Source organism: Dama dama, chromosome 8 (assembly GCF_033118175.1).
Source record: "Dama dama isolate Ldn47 chromosome 8, ASM3311817v1, whole genome shotgun sequence".
NCBI classification, from domain to species: domain Eukaryota; kingdom Metazoa; phylum Chordata; class Mammalia; order Artiodactyla; family Cervidae; genus Dama; species Dama dama.
In genome coordinates, this window is record NC_083688.1 from 28,165,236 (window position 1) to 28,185,385 (window position 20,150).

The window sequence follows — 20,150 nt, forward strand, 5'->3', positions numbered from 1 at the left end:
ACCACTGGAGCAGAATCAGAGACGGCTCCTGTGTGGAACCCTCTGTAGCACCAACTCCGAAGCAGATCTACTCCTAGGATAAGATTAACAAGGGTGGGACTCAAGAGGATGGAATCAGAATTGGACTTCCTTGGTGGTTCAGTGACTAAGAATCTGCCTGCTGATGCAGGGGACACATGTTTGAACTCCAGTTTGGGAAGATCCCACAAACTGTGGGACAACTAAACCCATGCATCACAACTACTGAGCCTAGGCCCTAGAGCCTGTTTGTCGCAAAACTACAGAAACTCCATCCACAGCAGTGAAGACCCAGTGTAGCCAAAACAATGAATTAAGAAAAGAGTCATCATAAAAAAAAAAAAAAAAAGAAGGTGGAATCGACTGGCCTATTCTTCTTGCCACGGAAGCCCGTTTCTTGGTCTACTGGGATTTAATCTCTCATTAAACATGGCCTCTTGTGGGCAGGGAAGACACATCACCTTTGAGCTTGTTGCCATGGTACTTCTGTTCCCACTGGGTGGTGAGAATGTTGAAATATCGTGGCTGCTCAAAAAAGCGGAGATAGCGAGAAGAGATTCGAGACGGAAAAATGCGTTCGAATTGACCACGGCGAGAAAACTCATCCTCCATCTCGACTAGAACCCGAACATCATCTGGTGTCAGGACATCCAGCACAGATGCGTAGAAGTCCTACGGCCCGAGGACCAGGGGGGAAAGGGGGCAGCAAAGCACGTAAGCCAGAGGCAGAGAATGAAGAAACTGGAGGTGGAGAGCATGGCTTCAGGGTCCCAAGGCTCCAGGACTTTCCACGGACCACTAGGGCAGGCTGGGATGGCTAGCTCTGGACCTCATCTATTCCCAAATCTACTGAGCTTATTCAGAGGATGAAGAGATTCTTGGCAGGGGTGAGGAGAGCCAGGGGACACAGACGTTAAATGATATGTTGGATGAAGTCAAGATGAGAATCCAGCAACTCAGATCTGGCCGCAGCCGTGCGTCCGCCATCCTTCCGTCTGGCTCCCTTATCTGCTCTGAGGAAGCTAAGCCTTCTAGGGGCTCAGTGCCCCTCTGGGAAAGAAACCCAAAGGGTCAACAGCTCTATAAGAAGGGTGGACTGGCACAGTATTTTGCTAAGAACAGTGGTTGTTGAACACATACTAAAGGCCATCAGCTCTCTCCTTCTCCAGGGGATCTTCCTGACCCAGGGAACGAACCCGGGTCTCCCTCATTGTAGGCTGATGTTTTACTGTCTGAGCCACCAGGGAAGTCCTCTCTAGTGACATACACGCCAGCAAATCCCTGCATGTGGGGATGTAGGAAATCCTGCCTGAGAGGGATGAAGAGCTGTTTGCCTTGGGGCCCCACAGGTTTGACCAGGGAAACTTTCTGCTGGCACTGGGGTAAAGGCAGTCTCCTACCTGATCAGGAATTTTCTGGGTCAGGTAATAGGCTTTCTTCATCTTCTGTGCAGTGAAGTACTCTGGGGCCACTCGACATCTGTCACTGGGAGAGCTGGGCAGGCTAAGGCAGGGGGTGGGAAGGGGGCAAGGTGTAAGGTCAGCAGCTTCATATCCTGAGGACACGTAGAGAGAAGGTTCAGCCCAGAAAGACACCCTCCTCAGGAGAAGACAAAGAAGGATGGACAGAAGTTTGTTATTGGAGTAGATGAGACTGCAATGCACTACACTCAAATAGCCCAAGAGTCAAAGATCAAGCACCATGAAAGAACTAAAAGGGTACAAAGCATCCTCTTTAAGTTGTATTTAAATGGAAAAAAAAAAAAAAAGACCATGGAATAATCACTGCATACTTCAGTGTAGTTTAACTGAGTGAACACTTACTAAATACCCAGCTTGGCCCTACTGGCTGTGTGATCCTGGACAAGCTCCCTGACGCCCTGCCCCTCATTTCACATTACTACAATTACTACTGACAGACACAAAGACGGCCTCCAAGGAGCTCACAGGATGGCATGGATCAAACAACAACTACAGCACAGAGCCAAGTCTAAACTATAAGGTACAATGCGGAAAGCAAGTCTTGTTGCTACAAATTAGGATTTGAAGCCCAGCTCTATAGCTCTGCAGATGAATGACTTTAGATGGGTCACTTAATCCCAGTGATTTTTCAGTTTCCTCATCTGTAAACTGAGGATACTAATACCAACTTCATGGGCTACTTTGGAGATAAATTTTAGGCTTTTCTGTACACAGAGAAGATACCAACTAAATTTAAACTCCCTTTCCTCAAGTGTGGTTCTGAGTGCTTTGAGGGTGTGGAGGAGACAGCACACATTGAGCTGGTTGCACTAAGAGGTTGCCTTCAGCTAGGCTTGGATGGATGGGTGAGGTCAAAACAGGGAGATCTTGCTGAATGGAATTTCAGGAGGAAGGAATCCCACGAGCAGAGGAGAGGACACCATATGGGAACAATGAGAGGCAGCACACGATTCAGAGAGGAGACTGGACTAACTAATCCTTAAGGATCCTTCTAACCCTGAGGTTCTAAGAGTGATGCAGTTTGTCAGAGCACATGAGCTGGGAAGAGAAGTAAAGGGTGGGGTGCCTGGGAAAAACCGGCTAGAGCCTTGACTGTCTGCTTGAGGAATTTAAAGCTGGTTCCTAGGCCCTGTAGGGATTCCTTGGCAGGGGAGCAATTAACCAAACATGCCTTTAGGAACACTGACATGGCAGTGGAGTGTGGATATATTGCAGTGGGAGATGGAGCAGCAAGGAGACCAAGTAGGAGGGAACACCCAGTCACCATCCCTTCCCAGAGCCAGACAAGCAAGGAGGCTGACCTGGTGGTGGAGCTGCTGGAGCTGGAAGCGATATCATCTGCATTGGGCAGAACAAAGCCTGCCAGGTTCAGAAGGTCACGGATCATCTGGCCTTTGATGCTGATGTCCAGCGGAGAGTTGGAGTGGAGGCTTTGGGGAAAGCATGCAAAGAGTGGTACAAGCAGACACTAAAACTGTTTCCAGTCCATCTGTTTCCAGACACTAAAACTGACATGTCCAAGTCAATACCAGCCGCATTTAGATGCAAACTCATGACCATCGTGGGGGGTCTTCCAGCCCCACAGATAGTGAATAACCTCGCTCAGGGTGGTTCCTGCCTGTGACTTTGGTTTGCTAGAGGAAAAGCATGCAGTAGGTATCAAGTTTAAAAGAGCAACTTTTAACAGCCTGTCTCCAATATCAGAAAACCTTGAGATGATGGCAAGAACAAACAGTAAATGGTAAACTAACTATGAAGGTATTTAGGGAAGGAAAGGTCTTCCCAGAGTCAGCAGGACTGGAGCAAAAATAGGATCAGGAGGACAGGGAAAGGCTCCTATTGTGTGCCCTGAGAACACCTACCTGGGGGAGATGTTCACTTCTAGAACCCAGGGCTTGAGTTTCTCATCCAGCATGACATCGAAACCAAAGAGCTCGTGGCAGCTGTAAGGCCGCCGCACGTACATCTTCAGCAGGCTGGTCACATAGGGTTCTGACCTGGTCCCAGGGAGGATAAAGTATTCAGTTCGACTTCTCCCAAAGACCCTGCCTAGAGTTGCCTAGGCCCATGGAGTGGCTCAGAGATGGGAAAAAGGAAGCCACCCAAGAAAAGAAGCTCTAGAGATGCCTGTGACCTGGAGCCAGCTTCTGGGGATGCAGTTCAGTAGAGCAGGATTTAAGTCTTCTCTATTCCTTCCTAAACCCTGTCCTCAGAAACAGAAACACAGCATGGCCTACAGTCTAGAGGACAGCAGTGTGGAGGCCCATGAGAAAAAGGGGATTTGGTGGCAGGCCCCACACCCAGGGTGGCAGTGTGACTCACGAGATGATGGTTTTGACAACGACATCCTTTATCTTCTCCCAGATGGCATCACTGTTGACTCCCTTCTGGCTCAGGTAGCTCCATAAAGCCTTCAGTGCCCTGTGAGGCAGGGGAGAAGGGAGTATTTAGGGTTAGAATCTATGAATGATCAGTGAAGAGAAAGAAAAAGGAGTAAGAGGCCCAACGGTATCTTCTTCATATGTCTTCTTTTAATGTTTTGAATAAGGACAGAGAGGAGTTTGGATACAAACAGACCAATTCTGAATTGCCAAGTATTTATATAATCTCTGGGTCTTATATTACTGCTCCATTCACCACTCCTCTGAAACCTCCCCAGACCCCAGAACCCTGTATTCCTCCAGGCCTCCACTTAATGGGGACACTGTCTGGGTACCATTTGTGGCCCTGGCAGGCTGTTTCATCTTCATTGGCCTGGTACTCGGCATTCTTTTTATTGACACTGTAGTTGGTTAGGTGCATGAATTTGTTGCCAAGGCTCTTCATGGAAGGGGAATACCTGCAAGTGAGAGGAAAGGCAGAGGGGAGATGGAGATACAGCAGATGGATAATGGTCCAAACATTTCTCCAGATCCTGAGCAGGTAAGTGGACAGATCTCTGCAGATGCAGAAGAGTCTGAGAAGCACATCTGCTGGTAAGGTTTCTAGAACACTACAGCTAAACTCATCTCCTATTTTATCCTACCTCAGTTCTGTAGAAAGACCCTCCCTGTTTAGTGAAGTAGAGAATCCCCTTATTTCCCATTCTGCATGTCATACTGTGATTTATAATAATAAATATGTATATATTGGACCCTGCCCCCACTCCCGGACACAGAGCTCCTGAAACCTTTGTAGATTCCTAAGTGGTACAAGGATAAGGAGCATCTTTGTTCTCAGATTTGGTGTTTTGACCCCAGTTCCTTACACAGAGCTGCTGAAACCCTTATAATTTCCTGGGTAATAGGAGCATCTTTTGTTCTAACGAGGCAACACTGGGTGAGTTCCTGATGGCTCCCGGATGAGGGCCCGTCACTGGAAAGGCCAAGACATGATTAGATGCTTGGAAGTTTCAGCTCCCCCCACCCAACTCCCATTATCTTAAAAAAGGAAGAAGGGCTGAAAATGGAGCTAGTGATCAATCAAGCCTAAGTGCTGAAGCCTCTGTAAAAATTCCCCAAATATAAGACCTTCCAGGTGGGTGAACCTATGGAGATGCTGGAAGAGTGGCCCACCCAGAGAGGGCATGGAAGCTTGGTGCCTCTCCTCACACACCTTGCCCTGTGCATCTCTTCCATCTCCCTGTTCTTCTGTATCCTTTATCACATCCATTTTTTCATAAATCAATAAACATAAGCAAAGTTTTCTTGAGTTCCGTGAGCTGCTCTAGAAAATTAACCAAACTGATACCCCCAGCCCCGAGGAGGGGGTCATGGGAACCTCTGATTTATAGCCCACTGGTGAGACGCACAGGCAGCCACCCGCACTTGTGACTGGCATCACAGGTGGTGGAGGGAGGGGCAGCCTGGTGAGACTCAGCCCTTGACCCATGAGATCTGATGATGTCCCCAGATAGACATGTCAGAATTGAGTTCAACTGTAGGACAGCCAGTTGGTGTTGTATAGAAATGCTTTGTGCGGGCAGAAAAAAACCCACCATCTGGTTATAGGTGGTGTCAGAAGTGTCTGATGTACAAGTAAAGGAGTCAGTCACACGGGAGGAAAGGCAGACAAGGTTTTCCCAAAGGCACACCACCTTCTCCTTTGCTAACAAAAACTACCAAAACATTGGTTACTTTCCTGTTCGGAGTCCGCCAGCTTCCCTCCCTGGAGGGAGAACAAATCCCCAAGGCTGTTAGGGCGAGCCCCCACCACCACCACATACTTGCAACTGGCAAAGCGGACAAGTCCATCTGAAAAGAGGTAAATCCGTAGAGGATCATAGGAGGTGACGTAAACATAGATCCGCAGATCGAACTTGCTGCCGCTGATGAGGTAGGGTTTGTGGAGATACCTACACAGAGAAAGGCCAGCTTCAGGGACAGGACAGAGGAGACAGGGCTTGGCAGGTAACTGAGCCACGGCAAAAGCCAGCTAACGGTTCCCAGGATAAAGACCTTTAAACAGTTGGCTGAAGAAGGTCTTTGGCTGGGAGGACAAAGGACAAAAGAACGTGATGAAAAGGGGCCCTCCGAGGCTGAGAAGGTGGGAATCAGGGAGTGGGGTCTCAGCTGGAGACGGGCTCACCTCTGTACCAGAAGGGGCCTCCGCTTGGGGAGCTGACTCCACTTATGAATGACCTGGATGCCGATGCCTCGCGCGGACGCTGGCTAGAGGTCGAGTGGAGAGGAGAGGAATTGTCTACCTGGCCCGATACTCTGGCGCTCCCACTCTCAGGCCCTGCCTGCCGCCCGCCAGAACCACTCACTGGTTTAACAATCCACTTCTGGCGGCTGCTGCTCTCCCAGGCTTTGCGCAGGAGCTTGGCGTCCTGGGGCAGGATGAAGGACTGGGGGAAGAAACTGAACTCCTTCTTGCCAAAGCGGCTCTGCATGCGGGACAGGTTCCGCCACAGTCGGTCCTTGCGCCCAATCTGGAATGAACCTGGGAAGTGGTTTAGCTGCAGAGGGGACAGAGGGTGAGAGCAGGGAGAGACAGAGCCATGTGAGACCACGAGGAAGACAGCAAGGCTCACTACACCATTCCAACATTCTAAGCTCCTGTTCCATCTGATGCTCACTGTCTAAAGGTTCTTAAGTATCCCGCGCTGAGCATCCACCAAAAAAATGATTAAAACACAAACACAACACAACACAACGTAGTGCCCTTTAGGAGTCAATAGTTCACGATGTAAAAGAATAACTAAGACAGAAGTAACATTCACTGTAAAAGTAAATAAAAACCTGTTAAGTCTTTTTCCATGCCTCTAGGACAAAGACAGAAAAGCACCTGGCTTTCCTGGGGTAAAGGGACTATTCATTCCAAATGAGACCTCTTTACACATATTCAGCTTGGAGGAACAGAGGCAATGTGCAGTGGTTAGAGGAAAAACATGATAAGCTGAAAACAGACACTGCGTCTCAAGATACACCAGAGAAAAAGTGTCTTAGAGGCTTTATCTGTCCAAGACACTGTAGCTGACCTACGAGGTGTGCACGATCCACTGGCGGCTCACACAGCACCCACCTCTCATACTTTCTCCACCCTCTGAGCCCTCCTGACTTCTCTATGGTCATCCATCTCTTTCCTACTTCTACTACCAACCTTCTCCTGCCCAAGTCCAGGGGAAGAGCAGCTCAGAAAAGGCTCTTACCTTCTGATGCTCCTGAATGGATCGGAAACTAGGAGACTTCATGTGGTGACCCCAGCAGCCCAGCCAGTCATCATTCCCTATAGAAGGCACATTAGGAAGTCAGTCTTGCTAGCAGCTCGGTCCCTGGGACAGAGAGTGGCTCAGAGGACCCAGAAATACCACCAGAGCCTGGGCATAGGTCCCAGCCCCAGTTTTCTAAGAGTTGCCATGGAGCTGTCCTACATGAGGCCCTGGGGTCAGGACTAGAACAATGGCCCTCTGTCTTCCAATTTTGAGGAACAGGCTCCAGGCAGAGGGATTTCAGACCTATGTCCTCTTATGAAGTTGGAAACTTCAGAACAGGGTCCTCACACAGCGGGAGCTAATCTAGAGGTTCCCTCCTGCCCAGAGCCTAGCTGCTAAGGCAGAGGACAGGCTTGAAGTAAGGCAAGTGACTCACTCTTGCTGATCTTGAAGTGGGAACGTCCAATGGTCTGCTTGACAATGTTGGGGGTCACTGTGCTCATCTTCCACCGGAGCAGCTTCCTCTGCTCCCAGGGAAGTTTCTCCACTGGGCAAAACGGGGAGAGGGTGGGGGGAGGGTGTGGAGAAGAGCAGGAGAGTCATGGTGAGTAGAGCTAAGAGGTGGCACTGTTGCTCAACATTCCCTGTAGGCAAGTCAGTAAGTATTATTCCAGGTCAGAGTTTCAGAGGAGCACACTTTGGGGAAGAGAGGGGACTGCACAGGAATGAGGAACACAGACAGGAGAGGAGGATGAAAAGGGGAGAGACACAAGGTTAGAGGTCAAGAGTGAAAAATGAGATTATGGGGCCAAGAGGGTCAGCTAAAGGATGGACAAGATAAAGATTCCTTCATCGGACTGGTGGACCAGGTGGGTAACCAAGCACCAACACAGCCATTCTGGAATGCCCCCTCCACCCTACCGCCAGCTTCACTAGCATCCTTCTCCTGGGGGCTATTCCAGGTAGACACACGGCTAGGTTTACCTCTCTCATCTGGAGTGCCAAAATAGATGGTAGGGGGCACGTTGGGAAAGAGACTGTAGATGAGGGCTGGTCGAACAACTTTTTCATTGGAAAGGGGTTTGGTCAGAAACTCCATGCAGTTCCTAAGATGAAAAACAGCCATGCGGTAGAGAAAGGCAAAGCCACAACCTTGAGTGCTGTTACTATTACACATTGTTTCTTTCAGGGTGCTTTTACACTGCGATTCTACAGAGACAAGTACTCAATAATTATTTTGCAAATATTAATCCATGCTAAGGCTAACCTATACACAATCACACTATAAATGTCACCTAAAGACAATGTTTTCCAATACTTCATTCTAAAATTTCCTGTGACAAGCCATAGGCTGGGGAGGTCCCTGAAAAGAGTGGTTCTGAGAGCAAGTAAGGAGTTTAAGTGGATGTCAGTAGAGAAATATGCTACGCTAAGACAAAGAGAAATAGATAAGGAGAGAAAAAGAATGATATGGATAAATAAAGAGGAGGAAAAGCAGAAAAGACAGAAAGAACTAAGAAGAGGTAAAGAGGTTTTTAAAAAGAAAAAGGGAAAAAAGCAACAGAAGGAAAAGAAGCAGTGCTACTTCTAACTCATTTTATATTTATCTGAAGATAAATGGATGATTAATGCTCTTCTCTGTTTTGAAAATAGAGACATCAGACATTCGTGACATCAGATTTTTACATAACAGTGTGGTAGTAAGACAGGTCTGGAGATCTGGAGCAGTGGGCCATGGGGTCCCTACTGTTATTCCAATAATGTCTTGGTCAAGGCTAGCTCAAGGAGTCTCAAAATAGGAAGACTTAGACTATCTATTGGATACAAGCTGACAGACCCAGACAATTTCTTCAGATAACATTGAAAATGGAGAGGACAGTTATGACCCTCTATATCAGGCTGATGTGATCCACAAATATTTATTATTTAGGATTAATTTTCAGTTTATAAAGAGATACTCTACCTGTTATTTTTCAGCACAACAGAAATAGGCACTGTATATATAAAACACCTCAGTGTTTCAAACCTGAGAAATTTTTAATGAATTTAAAAATTTATTTATTGGGTTGAGTTTATTTATTGGGTTGAGTTAAATATTAATTCCAATTAATTAAATAAATACAATTAATTCAACTCTATTTCTCATTTCCAAAATTTTTTACTTTAAAGACTTTCCATTTACTGAATATTAGAATTTAAGATTGTTGAAAATCAAAAACAATGAGTTCATATTTAAAAACAAAAACAAGACAGGAATGTAAAATGGTACAGCCACTCTGGAAAATAGCTTTGGCAGTTTCTTAAAAAATTAAATGTGCAATTACCATAGAACCCAGCATTTATCTCAGAGACATGAAGACTTAAGGTTCATTCAAAAATATGTACACAATGAGCAGCTTTATCTGTATAGTCAAAAACTGGAAAAAAAATATCCTTCAGCAGGTGGCTGGTTAAACAAACTGTGGTCCAGCCATTCATGGGCCACTACTCAGCAATATAAAGGAATGAACTATGGATACATGTAACAACTTGGATGAATCTGTAGAGAATATGCTGAGTGAAAAAAGCCAATTCCAAAAGGCTACATATGGCTATCATTCCATTTGTATAACATTCCTGGAACAACAAAACTGTTGGTTATGAAGGCTTAAGAAGGAGATGAGAGTAGGAGGGAAGGAGTTGCGGCTCTCCTGGCAACAGGAGGCATTCCTGCAGTGACAGAAATGTTCACATTTTCACTAACAGTAATGTCTTGGTTACATTATATCGTACTATAGTTGTGTAAGATGTTACCATGGGGGAAACTGGGTAAAGAATCCAGGGAATCTCTGTATTATCTCTTAAAACTACATGAAAATCTATAAATGTCTCAAAATCAAAAGTTTAATTAAAAAAAGAAAAAGAAAATCTTTGTTAGCTGCCTCTCAAGAGTACTGAACTTAACCTCAAAAGGCATGACTTTTGGTCTACCAGTGCTAAAAATCTTGATCTTGCAAATAGTTACTTAATTTCCTGTTCCTCAGTTCTCACATCTGAAAAAACAGAGGCTGAACTTGACCAATGCCATCTCTAAATTCACATGATTCTTAGGAAAAGAATACTTAACAGAAGTGTAATATACTATTGCTGGACAGAGGAAACAGGTAGCGTTTTCAATGATCTTTCTGTGGCTGCAAAATTTTCTAAAATAAATAAATAAATCTTTCATAATTGGGAAAAAATAAGATTTCAGCAATCCAAAAAGATGCCTGATTTTAGTCAAAATGCAAAGTGGTTTAGAATTCTTCAACCTCCATTTGCTTGACCTCATGTTTTAAGCCTCATATAGACTACATTTTGTAGAAATTAATTAATGAACATAGAATTAACAAACACCTTTTGTGAATTTTATCTTAAAAATCAGAAAAGCTAAAAAAAGGGTTGTGCAGCTGTCTTGAACTAAGCCTGAAGACAAACCTAGATCACCCTTAAGTGTGGAAAAGAGGCTCCAAGTCAATTAAACGTTAAATGTGTTTCTCTTTGGTCAACATCTAATATATATGGCCAGGAGTAGATTTGCTTATCCAAAAGAGCAATGGGTTAGGCTTAAAGTAACAGAATTTATGCACCAGATTCAGGATACCTATGACAAGATTTCTACCAACCTTCACAGAAAGTCCCTATTCTGTCTCCATTTTCTAAACAACTCTCTCTACCTTGCTGGTTTGGAACTCTAAAACTGGTACAGCTGCAGCCACCATCACATTCAGAGATGCAGCCTGCCTCATCCATACTAATCTTAGATGAGACTAACTCTTCCTCTTAGCTTCATTTAAAGCAGAGCCGACACAAAGGAAAGCAACCAGAGTTTGGCTGCTCCACATGCTAGGCAAGCCTTGACATGTATGGCCAGGTTAGAATTAAAATTAGAATAGAAAAAACATAAAAAAGAAAAAAAGAAAAAAAAAATTAGAATAGGAACTTTGTTTTTTTTACACTTTCAGTAGAAGTTATTTTTTAAAAGAAAAAAACTTTAATGGTTGGTACTTTATGAGGGTTCTTTTTAATATCTAAAAATAATTAATGAAGATAAGAGCTTCATATTGAGACAAGGTTGGAAGTGGAAGATTATACTGAAGAATGTTAACTTTCTACCCAGAGAGGTGGTCTATATGATCTGTAAGCAAGTTCTAAAACTCTTTAGCATAAAGACATGTCCTCATTTACAGAAATTTCCTCTTAATCCTGTGTTCCTTCCTCCCCCTGACTCCACATCTCAGTTATGCACCATTCTACAATTATCTGTTCTACAAAAGAAGGGTCTACATTAAGAGACGGACTTCTTGGTTTCCTAGGTAGAGGTGGGTATCACTCACATTCCATGAAGGGTGGTCAATAAAATACTCCAGATTATAGCTAGAGAATTTTAAATTCAATTTATTACTAAGGTCAACTTTAGTCTTATAAAACCAACTTCCAAAGGGAGCAAAAAAGCACTGAAAAAAAGCTCCAATTAGTGATATTATCTATCTCAGAATTGTTTCAGACTTTGGGACACATTTAAATTGCAAGGTGACAAATATCCTCATGTGTGCAGCCTAACTAAGAATCTACCTCAAACACTGTCTCTTCATGAAATTAGTTATTAATTTTCTAACTACTTCTTGAGATTATTTGCTTTTTACTTGAACAATTTCTTGGAGCCTAAAGACTAAATCGCAGCACAAGAAACACGGTACTGATTTTAAGCTCAGCTGATAAAATATGCTTCTTTTCCCTCCTACTGATTCCTGTTTGAAAACTAAAGTCCTAAACTGCAAAAATTCAGCCAAAGTGAGTTAGGGTTAACAGGGCCATTAATTAATAACTGGGGTGATTCATCCCTTTATAATCCTCAAGAGATGGTAAATGAGCATCTGCCAACAACCTACACAGTCAGGACTCACCGAGAGATCACTGCCACAGACTCGCTGGGGGAGACAGCACTGCACGAGGAGCACTCTGAGTCTCCTAGGGGGAAGGACAGAGAAGGCCCAGGTGGGAGAGGCTGCCACTCAGTCACCAAGCCCAGGCAGTTCTTCCTAGGACATCCTGGCTCAGCCTTCTCAAAGTGCCACAAGCACCCATTGCTACCTTGCACTGCCTCCCCTGAGCTCAACAGCCGCAGGGAGAAGGCAAGACTCGGGGGACAGGGGACTAGAGAACAAGCCCCCCCAAAGCCACTCCCGCCCTCAGACCCCCAAGGTGAATGATAAATGCAGGTGAGAAAGTAAGTCGAGGATCTGGTATATAATCGTTAGCCCCTCTTCCCGAGCAGTGGTGACCAATTCCCAGTTGGAGGCGAGAGGGTCCTCTACTCACCCTCCTCCTCTTCATTCTCATCCTGGCTGCAGCAGTCTTCCAAACCATCTAGTAGCTCTTCTTCCAGATCTTCAGTTTCAACCGGGTCTAGCTGGAGGTCAGTAGCTGAACTGTAAGAAAGAATCATGCCCCCAGCCCAGCCAGCTCCGTAAGAGAGGTCACGCTAGATTCACCTTCCTTCATCATTTCCCAGTGTTCATCTCTTCCCTAGTCACCAGTCTGCTGGTCCTTGCCTGGGCCTTACAACCAACTCCTGTTGCTCTCAGAGCTTTGGCCTGGCCACAGTTCCTCAACCCCACATCTCCGACTCCACAGAGAGGTACTCTACCTTCCACCTTCCTTGAAGTCCCTCATAGCATATAAATACAAAGTTCTGAATATAAAACACCATCAGTCAACATGTGGTAACAGACATCAAAGGTCCCTGGACCTCTCTCTAGGAACTCAGAAAAGGCCTTGGTGGACCATGGTTCCAGAGAAATAAGAAGGCACAAGAAGCCAATTAAGTGTGTGTCCTAACTCTGAAACAGTTGTCATACCAGGAATGACTGAGAACCTGATTTGGTTTGGAATTAAGTAGAGAAATCACAGTTCCCAACACATGATGTTTGAAATTCTTATTTTTCCCTGGTTATAACCTAAAGCAGGGCTTAGCAAACTCTTCCTCTAAGGGACTAGACAGTAAATATTTTCAGTTTTGTAGGTCATTCAGTCTGTCACAACCCTATCATTAAAACAAGAAAGCGGCCATAGACAGTAGTAAATGAATAAGGCTGCATTTCAATAAAACCTTATTTACAAAAGCAGGCAGAGGGCAGGATTTGGCCTGAAAGGTGTAGCTTGCCAACCTCTGCCCTAAAGTGAAAACCAACATTCCAGGGCACTTAAAAAATAAAAACCAACCTTAAGAGACACAGGGTCAGTGTCACCAGGTGTGTATACATTCTACTACTTTAAATAAACCAAACACTTTCTTCAACTTACCCTATAGTCCTAGGAGGTGAGTTCAGCTCCCTGGCTTCCTTAGGCCCTTCTCTCCCAAGTTTGCCCAGATGGATGGAAGAGAGGCGGGTGGCCACCTCGGCTACACCAAGGGGCTGAGGTGGAGAAGGTGGAACTGGAGTCTTGTCTTCTCCAAGACGTGGGGAGTCGATCACAGATCCACAGGCAGGGCTGTAGCTGAGCCCGTGGCTATGTGAGGCAAGGAGGTGAATGCTGATGCGTTTGGTACAGAAGACTGCACTGTCCAAGTCCCCGGGGTCCGAGACTGCAGGGAGGACCCTATTGTCTGCTCCAGTGTCCTCCTGAGGGACCTGCTGGCCGGCCACAGGAGGTTTCCACCGCCTGTTCTGGTTGAGGAGATCCCACTGCAAGCTGGGGTTCATGAAGTAAGTCTGTTCAAAATGGTAGCCTTGCCTTGGTTTCTGCTCAAGGCCTCTTGCAGTCAGCTTCCTCACAGCCTCAGTGAACCGAACCTCCTTAGTCAGAGTCTGGGAAACAGGGCCACCATCCAGGCCGGAGGGATGCGACTCAGCCCTGGGGACTAAGTTACTCTGGCTGTAGAGGGAAGAGGCAACACTGGTGGTGGAGGTGTCCAAGGAGCTGGGGGTAGACAGCGTGCTGTGGGGAGGGGCGTTGTCTAGGGCAGGGCCACTGCTCTTGGGCGCCTTGTGCTCAACAGGCTGGAACGCACAGTCTCCGGTGCCCCCTGAGTGATGCCAGGAGATGAGCTGGACCTTGGGTGAGGATACTGGCTTCAGGCCCTCTGTGGCCTGCGATAAAGGCACTTTAGTGCTATTTGGCTGCATGAAGGAGTTGTTGTTCAGCATGGGTTTGTAGGAAGAGGAAGAAGAGGAGAGTGGAGATGGGGTCTTCCCTGAGATGGCAGAGGCCAGGCTCCTCCCTGAAGGACTTTCCCCGGCTGCTCCCAGTGAGGAGTACGGTTCCGTGGATGAGGAGGCCATGGGGATGACCTTGGAAGACGTGGCCTTATTGGCAGTGAGTCTGACAGGGAGCCTCTTTTGAGGGAGAGAGAAAGGTCTTTTTTCTGACGGGCCTGAACGCAAGCAGAAAGACTCCAGCTGCTGGTATGCTTTATGCCTGTAGTTGGAGCGGCGGTACAGCAGGGTACTGCTGAACAGGTCCGGGAGGGAGTGCAGGTAACAGCAGTTGCCGTGGCCCGCAATGACAGCTGTGGTCCCGGAGCTACATAGAGTGCTGGGGCAAAAGAAGTACGCTGGCTGCGGGGGTGCACCCAAGAGGCCTGGGCCCAACCCTGCTGAAAGTGTTCCCACGTGTTTCTTCTCCAGCCGCCAGATTGGCTTCACCTGCTGATGAGCCTGAGCCCAGACTCTGCCCTCGGAGGGTTTCTCAGGTGACAGGGTAGGCGCTGTGCCTGCGGGCCCACTCTGCTTAAAGCTCTGTCCCCGGCGGAGGCCGATATCGTAGTGCTCTGTTCTTGCTGAGGCCATGAGGAGCCCACATCACGGCCACATGGCCTCATGGCCCGGCTCAGGTGAGGTGCCAGGTGCCTCCTGCAGTAGCAGCTGCATCCTTGAAGTCCGTCAGCCTGAAGGGGAGAGAGACAGCTGGGAATGTTCCAGTCCTAGGAGGATAGACACAAGGCTACAGTGGTACCCAGGCAAGGAATAGCCCTACGTTAGCACTTCTTGGGCAACCAGTCTCAGCCATCATTTGGGGCCCTGGGAGAAGAACACTAGATTTTGAGGGTGTTCTCCGTGGACTTCCTGCTGCCCTCATGCCATCAGAGCTGGCTTCATCAAGGACCGGGACGTTAAGGTGCCACAGGGTGAAATCGGTTCACATGCTCCCATTCTCTCACTCAGAGAGCTCTTTCCTCTTTCTCCAAAGAAAAATTCACACTTTTCTGCCTCATCGTCCACAAGTTTACACGAGTGGCTTCCTTCCATCATCTGACACCCGTGTGCCTAGGAATAAGGCAAACCTGGGTGTGGCAGAGAAGCCAGCCAACACTTTCCTCTCATTAACCAATTCTGAATGCTCAAAGATCAAGTGAGAAACAGATTTTACATGCACCGCTCCCTCACCAATTCTCCAGCTGCCCCTGATGTGGTCTGCTTTCCACGGACTAAGTGAGACAAGTTCAGACAAGAGCAGGGATTTCTCCTGTTGACCTCTGGGGTACATTCTGTAGCTGAGACAGTAATTTCATCTCTTCAAGAGTCTAGCCAACTATACAGGCTTAAATTCCAACCAATGTGTTGGCGGAAAAGAGAAGAAATAAGATGGAATTAGACATCAACATTCTTTTTACTTAAAGTGATTTTATTTCCAGCAGCCACACTAGGACAGAAGAGGTCCAGGAGTAGAATATAGAGGCAAGAAGAGGAGAGAAACTTTCTTTATCCCAAATCCCAGGCTTCAGTCTGGGCTCATCTTGGGGAGAGAGTCTGTCTCTTGCATTTCCTCAATCTTTCCTCTAAAGCAAAACCTCTGAACCAGTCTGTAGCTCTGAGTCCCAGTCAGTTTTGCATGGTCATTTGATTTCTAAATCAAAAGTATTCTGCAGTTTTTCACACCTGTGGGGAAGGGTAAGCCTGCTTTTACGACAGCATCCAGGGGAGAAACACAAGACTCTTCGGTAAGAAGTCATTCATCTGGGATAATTCTGAATGAAATGCTGGCATCTTAATCAAGTATTTTCACAGTGGCTAAAGGGAAGGAAATAGCAGAGAATTTTCTTGCTCAGGTTTTATTTAAGACACAAATGATAATGGGGAGAGGACTTTGTATTTTGATAGGAGAACAATGACCAAGGAAGATTCTCATTCCTGCCTACAGCTACAGGAACTGCTGTTGTTTTCCACCAACAAAAAGCCTGCAAAAGCCACGTGATGTTACCCTCTTTTCCTGCAAAGACTGATCTGTGTGGGAGTCCTTCTCAAGAAGAGTACCAAAAAACCACTGCCATTATTCAAAATGATAGTGGGTAAAAAACAGCATCACAGCTACAACCAGATTTGATGCCAGTAAACGCAAACTTAAGGTAACAGAAAATGGACCTCCACCAAGTCCAAACTATGGAAATACTGTGCAGGGCACAGCTACACTCTGCACGCTTACAGGAGACAAGCACAAAGGGAGGGGTCAGACCCTGCCGGTGATTTTATAAGACCACACACTGAGCGTGTGTCATGTACACACAACAAGTTCACGTTCCAACTCTCGTAGTCGTCTTTTGGGAATCCATATCTCTCCCCATGGATGCGGCACAACAGGTTCACCAAAGTGATGGTGGAAAGGGATAAGGAAACAAGATCTCAGGCTGCCGCCCCCTGAATGTCACCCGATGTGTGGCTTCTCGTGTGCATCCTGCCATCTCAGACCTTCAGGTCTCTACAGGTGTCACTCCCTAGTGTGTGTGTGGGGGGGGGCGGGGGGGGTGAGGGGGACAGTTGTCTTCACCCAGCCCTGAGGGGGTGTGCAGTGGGCGCCCGTGGCTATGAGGGAAAGCAGGCTTGGCTACGGTACAGATGAAGATGCAGTGGTGGGCTCCTGGGTGCCCTGGAGCCCCTTCCTTCTTGTCTACCAGACTTAAAAATACACAGCTCAAAGGCTGTCACCTTCTCCAGACAGCCTTTCTGGACTCCCCAGTTCAAATAGGATGCCTCCTCTCTGTTCTAGCCACCATTGCTGTCTCTATGACACTGAACTTTAACAAGGAGTACTCATCTGACTAGGACCAAGGAGCATGTTGTTCCCAGTATAAGGTCTCACCCACAGTTAAGTGCTCAATATTCTGTTGGTTGGATAAACTGGGGGGAAAAAATACAGTAAATAAAGGGGAAATACACTGGCACTTCTCCAAGAGAGGACTCTTGAGAGTCTCTTGGACAGCAAGGAGATCCAACCAGCCCATCCTAAAGGAAATCAGTCCTGAATATCCATTGGAAGCACTGATGCTAAAGCTGAAACTCCAGTTCTTTGGCCACCTGATGCAAAGAACTGACTCACTGGAAAAAGACCCTGATGCTGGGAAAGACTGAAGGTGGGAGGAGAAGGGGACAACAGAGGATGAGATGACTGGATGGCATCACCGACTCGATGGACATAAGTTTGAGTAAGCTCCGGGAGTTGGTGATGGCATGCTGTAGTCCATGGGGTCGCAAAGACACAACTGAGTGACCGAACTGAACACTAGCACTGATGAATGCTAGTTTGGGCACCTAGCAAACACCAGGTACTGTGCTCATTAAATCCTCACAAAAACACTATGCTCCATTTGCTGATGATGAATCTGAGACTCAGTAAAGCTAAGTAACTTCTCCATAATTAAACATCCAACAAGGAGTGGCCAGATTAAAACTTGAGTTTGTCTGACTCCACGCTTCCTCTTAAATAGAAATGAAACACACGCCTAGGCCCTGTTTCCAAACTTATCCCTAACCTTCAAGTGGAAGACAAAAGGCAGTTTGGAAACACTATGCTGAACCCCTTTTTCTGGTGAAGCACCCAAGAGCCCACCACTGTCTCCTCATCTGTACTGTAGCCAAGCCTGCTTTCCCTCATAGCCACGGGCCCCCACTGCACACCACCTCAGGGCTGGGTAAAGACAACCGTCCCCCTCACCTCTCGCACACACTGCTCCGCATCCCTCCGCATGAATCCTCAGTGCCAGGAACACTGGACGCAAGTGGCCCGGCATTTACCTTTTCCAGGCCCAACTCAAGCCCCATCACACCCATGAAGATCTGTTGTGTATTTATTCCTTTAATTTAATGTTTTGCAAAGGCTATCTTTTACCACTGTTCTCCTTTCATATGAATATACTTCACAAGTCCCTGATAGTTTTTATAGGGAAATCTTGTGTCTATCTGTAATAGACAAATGCACAGCTATGTTAGTAGAAGTTGGAAGATCACTGCCCTAGTCTGGCCTCCTCCTCAGCAATGCTGCCCAAGTCTCCTCCCCACAAAACATCATGAGATGTTAAGAGTTCCTAGAATAAAGTTTAAAAAATAATTGATGAGGGTAATGAATATTTTCTAGGTCAGTTATACCTCCACAAAGCTGTTAAAAATAAAACAATTCCACCCCCCCCCTGCCCCGAGGGGATAAGAAAAGTAAAGAACTGCAAAGCATTCTGAAGATAAACAAAATGGCCTCAAACATCTCTTTCTATTTGCATGGCTAGCTCTGTCCAGTTCCTAGTCCCTCACCTGCCTCACCAAATGCAGGTCTGTTGTAATAGCATCCTGCCTGCCTTCCCTGGATCCAACTTCTCTTCTCCTAAAGCATCCAATCTCAGGAATCTCAACATCCTGCCCCGCCACCTTTAGACAACATTCAGAAGCTGTCTATCTCATTCTGCCTTCCACTCTTTATGGGGCATTTTACCTCAAGTTTCCTCCTTAAGTGAGAGTGAATAATGAGCAACCTATACTTAGAAAATCTAAGACTGTTGTCTCAAACCACCAGGTCTCCAGAGACCAGGCCAAACCAAACCAACTTGGACAAGGTATCTATTTCTACAGAAAGCAATTATTCATTACACACTGACTGTATCACTCTCCTATATTACAGGAGTGTGTGGCTCTTGGGATCTGCAGTTTCCTTTTCCTCTTCCATCTGAGAGTTTCCCTCAGTCACCAGGGGAACTCAGGACATCAGAAACAGTTCAGAGTCTAGAGTCACAAGATCTCTGATGAGATCACTTTAGTTGCCCAATAGTTATGTAAGAAGATAGAAGTGACTTGGCTGGAATCAAACAGAATGAGGAGTGTAGGAATCAGACACATTTTCTCTTAAGAGATAAATTCCAAATTCTGTCTCCCTAAAGAAAGTTGGAGGAGTATGGAACTTCTGTAAAGCCCTATTGAGAAAGAAAGGCCAACACTCCAACCTAATGAGAAGGGAGGGCCAATAGAAGTTGACAGGGACAGGGACATCACCAGATGGTCAACACCGGAAAAAAAAAAAAAAAAAGACGTTGACAGGGGCAGCTCTTATAGAACACAGTTACTGCAAAAGTAGTTAGCCAACATCAGGGGGGTAAAACAGCTTATAGCAGCTAAAGCTAAAGGAGGTCCATCTACAAATTACTGAAAAGTGGAAACAGTTGAAGGCTTAACATAATTAGGGGCTTCCCTGGTGGCTCAGATGGTAAAGAATCTGCCTGCAATGCAGGAGACCTGGGTTCAATCCCTGGATTGGGAATATCTTCTGGAGAAGGGAATAGCAAGCCACTCCAGTATTCTTGCCTAAAGAATCCCATGGACAGGAGTCTGGTGGGCTCACAAAGAGTCAGACATGACTGAACGATTAAGTACATCCTAACATAATTAAGTTACCATCTCTCCTGAAGCCCTGACCTTCAGCAGCTTCAGAAAGAAACCTTGGGTGAGCTTGAAGGCAGTGGTCCTCAAAGTGTGGGCCCTCTCAGGGGTTCCACTAGGTGAAACTATTTCCATAACAAAACTAAAATGTGATTTGACTTTTTAACTGTGCCAGCCTTTCCACTGATGGCGCAAGAGCAATGGTGGGTCAAATTGCAGTTTCCTGAGTAGGAGTCGAGCCAAAGGTACCACCTGAGATTTTTTACCACCACACACTTCTTCACTGCACAGCAAAAGAAGTGCCAGGTTTACTTAAGAATGTCCTTGATGACACAGTAAAAAATGAAATCCCAATCCTCA

The 20,150-nt window shown here is 46.3% G+C and overlaps 1 protein-coding gene across 3 annotated transcripts in view; it reads right to left on the reverse strand.

Annotated features, from left to right (window-relative positions):
* The window catches only part of TTLL4 (tubulin tyrosine ligase like 4), a 34,602-nt gene that overhangs the window by 4,774 nt on the left and 9,678 nt on the right, over positions 1-20,150 (reverse strand). For 2 of the 3 annotated variants that reach the window (XM_061148728.1, XM_061148730.1), the window contains exons 2-17: positions 13,459-15,043; positions 12,475-12,584; positions 12,060-12,123; positions 8,119-8,240; positions 7,571-7,681; positions 7,132-7,208; positions 6,247-6,438; positions 6,066-6,148; positions 5,704-5,832; positions 4,216-4,338; positions 3,822-3,920; positions 3,362-3,496; positions 2,801-2,929; positions 1,419-1,521; positions 480-690; positions 3-73 (exon numbers count right to left, since the gene is read on the reverse strand). In XM_061148728.1, coding sequence (XP_061004711.1) covers positions 3-73; positions 480-690; positions 1,419-1,521; positions 2,801-2,929; positions 3,362-3,496; positions 3,822-3,920; positions 4,216-4,338; positions 5,704-5,832; positions 6,066-6,148; positions 6,247-6,438; positions 7,132-7,208; positions 7,571-7,681; positions 8,119-8,240; positions 12,060-12,123; positions 12,475-12,584; positions 13,459-14,945 — 3,246 coding nt within the window. In that variant the 5' untranslated portion in view covers positions 14,946-15,043. Of the gene's footprint in view, positions 1-2; positions 74-479; positions 691-1,418; positions 1,522-2,800; positions 2,930-3,361; positions 3,497-3,821; positions 3,921-4,215; positions 4,339-5,703; positions 5,833-6,065; positions 6,149-6,246; positions 6,439-7,131; positions 7,209-7,570; positions 7,682-8,118; positions 8,241-12,059; positions 12,124-12,474; positions 12,585-13,458; positions 15,080-20,150 lie in introns of all 3 variants that reach the window. The other variant, XM_061148729.1, reaches the window with a different exon arrangement.